This window comes from Bidens hawaiensis, unplaced genomic scaffold, assembly GCF_021521415.1.
Source record: "Bidens hawaiensis isolate Kalapana, Puna unplaced genomic scaffold, B.hawaiensis_p1.1 tig00042398_1, whole genome shotgun sequence".
Lineage (NCBI taxonomy): Eukaryota > Viridiplantae > Streptophyta > Magnoliopsida > Asterales > Asteraceae > Bidens > Bidens hawaiensis.
This window is the reverse complement of record NW_027497511.1, coordinates 124,090-131,959: the sequence shown is the minus strand read 5'-3', so window position 1 is coordinate 131,959 and position 7,870 is coordinate 124,090. Positions and strand designations below refer to the sequence as shown.

The following is a 7,870-nucleotide window of genomic DNA, read 5'->3' as shown; positions in this document are numbered from 1 at the left end:
CTTTAAATATAGTAAATAATAATTTGAATTTGAATTTCGAATTATAGTCAAAAGATCAACTAATAATGGAATCAGTTATGTACATTAATATTTTTATTAAATTCTAGAATAAATTATATTTGGAAGAAATAAATTATATGGTAAGTTTAGACGTTTTGGAATATTGACTTACCATTTACAAATTTCAAATTTAACTTAAATTTGGAATTTAAAATTCGAAATTGTAATCGTTTTAGAAATAACAATTAAAATAAATATAAAACCATATCGGAAAACCTTACCGGAAAAATATATTACCTTGCCGGACAACCCAATATTCACCTACAACAAAGCCAAACCAAACACCATCAACAATGAACAACAGTGGATGGTCTCTTAATCTTGGATTTATCATTAATTAAAAAAAAACAAAATTGTAACCATATATTTGGTTTATTCTTCACCGCCAGAAAACACCGCCGGACCACCATTGGCACCCAGGGTTTCCAAATAGAACCCGACACAATAGGTTAGTCGGAAAACACAACCAGACAACCACCGCAACCTAGGATTTCTAAATAGAACCCGAAAACTGTAGGGCGGTTGCGTACACTCGCCGGAAAACACCACTGGATCACCACCGCCACTTACGGTTACCAAATAGAACCCGGCAGCAGTAGGTTAGCCGGAAAACACACCCGGACGACCACCGCCACCTAGGGTTTCCATAAAGACCCCGGTAGCAACATGTGGGATACCAAAGATGGAGTCGGCAGTGGAATGAATAAGAGAGGACATCGTAAATAGTAAATGGTGTATGTGTTTTATTTTGAGAGAGAGAGAGAGAGAAAGAAATTAAAATGATTAAAATGATGGTGTAAAATTCTAAGGTTTAAATATGGAGACCCGGACACGTGGCGCGATATTAGACAACATGAAATAGGAAATTGCTGACTGGATTGCCAATGTGGACAGCCTAGTTGAAGGCCATGTGTCCACATTGTATTGATTTAATAGTATTTATAGATTGCCACCCCTATTTCTGAATACAATATACCATATTGATATTTATCATTCCAGGGATATTCTTATAGGCATTTTGTAATAATAAAGCATATGAAATATAAACAAGAGTTTTAGCTCAACTATGCTTAACCTAGTGGATGTGAGTTCAAATCTCATGTAGGTGTAGTGATTATGAGAGTAAAGTGGATAGTGAGTACATTGGATAGTGAGTACATTGTGTGCTCGCGGCAAAAAATAATCTTGTGTAAAAATCAAAATTTAAGAGTAATTTTATAAACAATCACTAGCTTAGCCTAGTGATAAATGTGTATGACATTCAATCAAATTGTAGTGGATTCTAATTTCATTTAAAACATCGGGATAGATAAAAAGTTAGTTGTTAAATAAACGTAATTTTAGAAACTAGAGTTCGGGTCCCACTCGACTCAATTATTTGTTATTTAGTTATTTTTATGGGTATATATAATTAATTTTATATATACTTATAATTATAATTTGATATGCATTTTTTATCATTATTATATATAGTTATTATTTGTTATGTAATTTTATATCATCAGTTATATTATATCTATTTAGACTTTGTTTATGATAATGAATTTAATCAAACTTAATTGTCAGCGTGATTGAACTTGTTTATTAAATTAGATTCAATTTAGGTTTAACTTTGGCTCGACACAAGTTTTGAAAGGGTCAACCTTAAGCAACCAACGCTTAAATGATTTTGAAAGAGTTAACACTAAACAACTCGCCTTTACATCCCCTAAGTTACAATTTCAATCACGCAATTGGTAATTATTTAATCAAGGGCATATAACAATGAAAACCACTTGATTTAACCAAACTCTTAAAAATTAAGTGTAAATTATTATTATTTTGGTTTTTCTAACGCAATGTAATATATATTATTATTATCTCGTAAAACAAAAATTAACAAAAGAAATTTTAATTTACATACGGGCTATATTATGTGTTTTATTTTGATTGTTACACATATAATACACACATCAATGTTTTGTATACATATATGATATATATAGTAAACTCGTAGGTAAAATAATTTTTTTCGTTAATTTTTTTTGTTTTATGTGATTATAATAATATTACAATGTCTAAAGAATTACAAATTTTTTTGATTGTTATGTTTAGTTTTTTAAAGTTTTCTCCATTCAAGTGATCAAGCTTTTAGTATAACCTTTCCCATTTAACCAATGTGTAAGGTAGATAATACTGATTTAGTGATTTATTTAAATCGGAGTCATATATATACAAAATAAAAAAATTTACTTGTGACATAAATGACAAAAGAACCCATGTCATATCAATTTCAGATATAACTATTTCAATCAATTTTCTTTTTAAGGTTTCATGATCTTGCTTAGTACTATTTATATACTAAAAACACGTGGTTTAGACCCAACTACTTTTGATTTGTTAAAATAAATATTAACCAATTAAATAAATTTGATCAAGCAATTTTGTCTATTAGACACACACACAAATAAGGTGTGACCAATATTGGTAAGGGAGGGGTCCATTGCAATTAATAATGGGAAATAGAAATGATAGGAGGTTGGTGTAGCTCATAATAATGTGACTTTAGACAACTACATGACTCATTTAATTATAACCATACTCATATAATTTACCCTCACCATCATGCTTTTTGACCACAATTTGGATGCACACTTATGAAACTAGTTGAGTTTTCACTATTCTTTTTTAAATACAAGCTTCAAAATTTAGCTCAAAAATCTTATACAAACACGTCACATATTATCGAGGTTAAATAGGTCATGCTCGTAGCTAGGTTGAACCCAACACAAACCCTTAAATTTGATATGAACCTGAAAATTTTGTCAAGAAAATAACGTCAATTTTCATAAGTTGAAACAAACACAACAGCTTATAACCCGACTTATTTTTTTATTTTTTTTGCATAACACTGCTCTAAAACACAAATGTATATAAAACAATTACGTGTGTAAATTTAAAGAACCGTGATGTTCTGCTTTAATTGTTATAACCGCATGTAAAATACCCTGTCAATTTCAATTATGACATAAATCATAATCTTTTGTATAAGTTTATATCACAAGCATGTTAAACGAGACAACTCGCGAACCCAACATGATCTAGACTAGAAGTTAACACATTTAATTGAACATGTTCTAAAGCCAAAACTGTGATTTCATGTCTTGCTGAAAAATCACACCACCACTTTCCTCAAACTCTTTATGCAAGTGTCAAGTAGAAGTTATTATAGGCTAAAGTTTACATGCTTGTCAATCACTCAATCCTTAATTCCTTAGAATATGTTAATTTTAGAACCTTCATTTATAAATTAAAAAAAAAAACAAATCAAAAGCACAAAATTAGATCTATTAATCCACAAACTGGACTCAGCCAAAAAAAAAATATATAAATAAATAAGAAACTTTCTTGTAACAATTTTTCAAACAACACAATATTGGTACAAAGATCTTAATAATGTTAAAAGTAAACAGAACATTGGCCCAAAAAGAACACTAGCCACTGTTTCTGGGACACACTAACTTTTGTATGATTTACAACAACAATATATGATATGAACTTTCAACTAACTTCTACTCTTTTTCCTGTCGTGTGATATGATTTAACCAAATAATAACTATAGCAAACAAACTATGAGAAATCTTCACCAAAAGATGACTTACACAATTGTAACAAACTTAAATTGATCTTCATGTTATTTGTTCTTCTTTAAATTGTAAAAGACCGGTGGGTGGTGGTTGTTGTTGTTGACGGTTTGGATATTCTAGCGGCTGGTATTGAGAGGAGGCGGCGGCTATGTTATGGCTGCTGTTTTTAGCCGCTGGCACGTCGTGTGTGTGTTTCCCTTCATATGTCATTATCACGGCTTTTGGGTCACTTGCGGCTCGCTCGACATGTTTTCTAACATTGCACCCTTGGTTGGTGCACTTGTAGTAACTCCTACGTATAAAATATGTGTTTAATTTGTTGAATACTTATCATTTGAAACAACTTTTTTTTTGAATGGCATATTATTAGAAACTACTAATTAAGATAAATTGTTAACCTTGGATGGGGATTTCCTTTAACAACTTTTTGTCCGTACTTGCGCCATCTATAGCCGTCATCAAGAAGATCAACTTCACTTGTTGTTTGGACTATGATCCGAGGTTCTGTCCGATGAGATGCAACCAGGTCCGAACCTCTGGCCTCGGTGTTCCTACACATTATATGTACAAGAACTTAGTACTTGTTCAACAAGAAATGTTATTACACCTTGAACAGTACAACACATGTGTGACTTTGCACAACATTTTTTCCATGTATATCACTTCGGAAAAGTGTACATTTTTGTCACTGTTCATAGTTATAAAATGTGTTAATTTGTATTTCTTCATGTTTATAACTCTGAAAAACTTGACAAAATGTATACATATTTTCTTAAACCACATATGCAAGTAGCGAGGGGTGTTTATGGTCTGGTTTTGACAGTTTTAAGTGAAATTTTAAGTCGCACAGTTAGTAACCGTTTCTGATCATTGCAAACCAAAACCAAACCATTGAAATTAAATTGAAGCCTAACCAAATAGACTGTTGGTGTGGCTTCAATTTGGTTAATTTCACAGTTTGGGTTTATTGGACCTTTATAATATAAAAAACATGAAAGACAATCAAAATAAAGAAAGAATAATGTTCCAATGGTTAAAACTCATAAGACCCACTTCATATATGTAGAATATAGAAGGTTACATAGCCCAACATCCTATGGCCTGCTTCAGTTTTTTTATTTCTAATCGGCTTCGAGTATAGACTGTAAACCAAACTGTTTGGTACGGTGTGAAAATTCGTAAACCAGTTGAACTTAAAAAAAAAACAACCTTGAGACCAAACTGGTGACTACTTTAGGCGGTTTCATGGGGTCAAACTGAGCCATGAACACCGCCAAATTAGTAAATAAAAAATAATAATATCAAAAGTACCTCCTTTTTGCTTGAGGTTCATCATCATCATGTCTTTCATCTCCTCTACTTACATCATCACCAACTTCATCACTATCACTCGATCCCGAATGTTCATATCCTGCTTGACTAGATTCTTGATGCATTGACCTCGAATGGATAAAATTACTCGTTTGCCCCTCGGAACCTTGTTCGTATTGGCTTGAACTACTACCACCAGTATCTTTTCCACGCTTAGATTGAGGCGGTTGGTGGTTATGTTGTCCTTTGTAAATAATCTCAGTCACTAAACCCTCAACAGACCGTTCGACTTGCTTTTTAACGGGACAATTAGGATGAGTGCATTTATAATAACTTCTCGGGTATTCACTGCCCTTAACTTGTTTTTGCCCGTATTTCCTCCAGTTGTAGCCGTCGTCAGCGGGCTTATTGACGGCTACCGGGGGTACATTGGACATTTCATGTGTAGTATTATGGTTTGGGATGGAAGGTGGAAGTCTTTGGTATGTGTTCGGTTTAGAATTAAAAGAATGCATTTGTGGTACTTGAGTATGCACTTGTGTACCATGTCTTGTGACTTGAGCTAATGCTTGTTGGTGAGATATTCCTTGTGGGCCCTGGTTACAAAACTTGAAGTGAGTTGCTAAAAGTCTAAAACATATGTGATACTTAATACAAAAGTTAAAACAAATATATAATGCCTATCCTAGATATAAGATGGGACAAAATTCATGCCCAAGATTTCTTTCCACTATATATAAACTTTATAAAGCATTAAGCAAGTACATAAGAGAGAGAGAAAAAATGGTACATATATAAGTGCCTCATGAATCACATTTTAACTCCCACTTCATATGATTATTTTCTATACATAATGTGTAAGTGCTAATACATTTCTTACATTCTCTACTAATGCTCATTTATATATCAATGTTACCAATATTTCATGTGGAATGATCATAACCCAACTACACAAGTGCATAATATATGGAAAACACACAAGTGCCTATAGCTATAGGGGGCCTTCAATGCATAACCATTAATTTTTAATATCGAACCGTAAGTATCACAATAACCACTTGTACACGGCGCATATAAACTATACTAGAAGATAAAAAGTTACGTGTTTGTGCAGTTACACTACCGCACCTCATCAGTCACATTCAAAACTAAAGGCTGTTCGTGTTAAAATTAGCTTCATAAATGTGCATAAACGCGCATTTAATTTTACGAAACACATCATACAGTTAAAGATCTTCCTAGGTGCAATCACACATGAACTTATGAACAAAACCTAATAAATTAATAATTAAATTTTTACTTGTATAAAGTATCATAACATCATGACTTAATAATCTCCCATACCTATACAATATACATTAATACATTATCATTCACATGAGTAACTCATTAATGCCAATGATATTATTTTACCAACTCTATAAATAATATCATGATATCATCCAAAATAAATATTAATCACTATAAGTCTATATATAATCATATAAAAATATTTAAGCTATAGAAAACTAAATGTTACCTGAGTTTGATGAAAGAATCCAGGTGAATCAAGCAAGCTAGCCGGACTCATACCTGCCGGAATAGTAAACACCGACGGTTGACTAACCACCAAACCCGCCGGCCGTCTATTATTCATAAACTGAAAGTCAACGCTTCCACCACCGGAGTTATCCATCTCTTTATTACCAAACCCATGTCCCATATTATTATTAACCCGGTCCGGAACCCTCGCCGGGGACGATATAGCCCCCGACAAAAGCTGCGAAAAAGAACGACAATCCGAATCCGGATCGTTCTCCGAAAAAAAATTTGCAACTAAAGTCATCGGTCCCGGACTGGCGTCCGTGCCTCCGGCGCCTGCGCCAGTGAACAGACTGTCCACTGTCGAACGCGCCGGGAGTGTAATTGATGGACGCGACGGGACTGACAAGGATGAATTATTATTATTACTACCCTTGTTTTCATCCATGTTTTGGATAATAATAATAATATTAATAATAATAATAATCTTGATTGAAGTTGGTGTGAATATTGAGCATTGGATATTAATTTTGCCGGCGATGAGAATCTGTGAGGAGATTGATTTGGTGTTTGTGTGTTTGTGTTTGTGTTTGTGTTTGTGTTTGTGTGTTGTGTTTGTGTTTGTGTTTGTGTTTGTGTGTTGTGTCTGTGTTCAGACAATCTGAAAACTAGGTAAAAAGTCCACGGAGTAGATACGAAAAGGGGTTTCTGAAAATGTTTCTATATATGGGTGTTGTTTTTTTCTCCCTACATGTTTTGTGGGGTTACAATTGACACCCTTGTTTATTGTTAATTGCTAGTTAGAACTTGATTATGTAGAGTGTTGTGGTTTTAAGGGTAACTAGGTAACAAAACCTGTCGCATATTGCGAGTTGTGACTTCGCAGTGATGCGAATTCGGTGAATGTCGGTTAGGTTTGTTGCAGTGCGACAATAAACTCAAAAGGAAATTAATAAATACTTAGATCAGTATTGTCACTTATACAGTTTATGATAAAAAAATATTGAAAACAATAGTTAGTAAAACGTGTGCAGTGTGGTTGCGAGTCTAAGCGATTTCAGTTTGTATCAGGTTACGGAGATGAAGCAAGTAGTATATTTTAACCGATTATGCGTTCATTTTATTTGGGAGACGTGAGACTGGAGGGGGCGACGATAATAGTGACGGTGATACTTGGTGTTTTGTGTGTTTCAAGTGAGAGGAGATGTAGAGAAGGGGGGGGGGGGGTGATTTAGGTTGGGAGATGGTACTCGGAGGTGTTATCGTTGTGAATGTTAATGGTGATGGAAATTATGAAAATTCAAGTAGTATCTTTTTGCCGATTATGTGTTAGCATTAAAGGCTTTATATAA

At 33.5% G+C, this 7,870-nt stretch overlaps 1 protein-coding gene across 2 annotated transcripts; it reads right to left on the bottom strand.

Moving 5' to 3' along the window:
- Nucleotides 1–3,444: 3,444 nt before the first annotated feature.
- LOC143593623 (putative WRKY transcription factor 4) lies at nucleotides 3,445–7,109 on the bottom strand. 2 transcript variants are annotated; one of them, XM_077073197.1, is made up of 4 exons: nucleotides 6,517–7,109; nucleotides 4,998–5,605; nucleotides 4,085–4,237; nucleotides 3,445–3,978 (listed from the first exon to the last, which is right to left on the bottom strand). In XM_077073197.1, the coding sequence occupies exons 1-4, from the start codon at nucleotides 6,964–6,966 to the stop codon at nucleotides 3,729–3,731; spliced, it is 1,461 nt and encodes a 486-aa protein (XP_076929312.1). In that variant the 5' UTR covers nucleotides 6,967–7,109; the 3' UTR covers nucleotides 3,445–3,728. The 2 variants fall into 2 exon arrangements, with proteins under 2 accessions (XP_076929312.1, XP_076929313.1); XM_077073198.1 differs by having other exon boundaries at nucleotides 4,998–5,593.
- Between the last annotated feature and the right edge of the window lie 761 nt (nucleotides 7,110–7,870).

Bases quoted from the DNA above. Each gene is read 5' to 3' on its own strand.
- LOC143593623 (XM_077073197.1), bottom strand. From the start codon at position 6,966: ATGGATGAAAACAAGGGTAGTAATAATAATAATTCATCCTTGTCAGTC. The intron at 4,238-4,997 runs GTACTTTTGATA...TATAATGTGTAG, and splicing joins GAACCTCAAGCAAAAAGGAG to GAACACCGAGGCCAGAGGTT. The intron at 3,979-4,084 runs GTTAACAATTTA...TTTTATACGTAG, and splicing joins AAAGGAAATCCCCATCCAAG to GAGTTACTACAAGTGCACCA.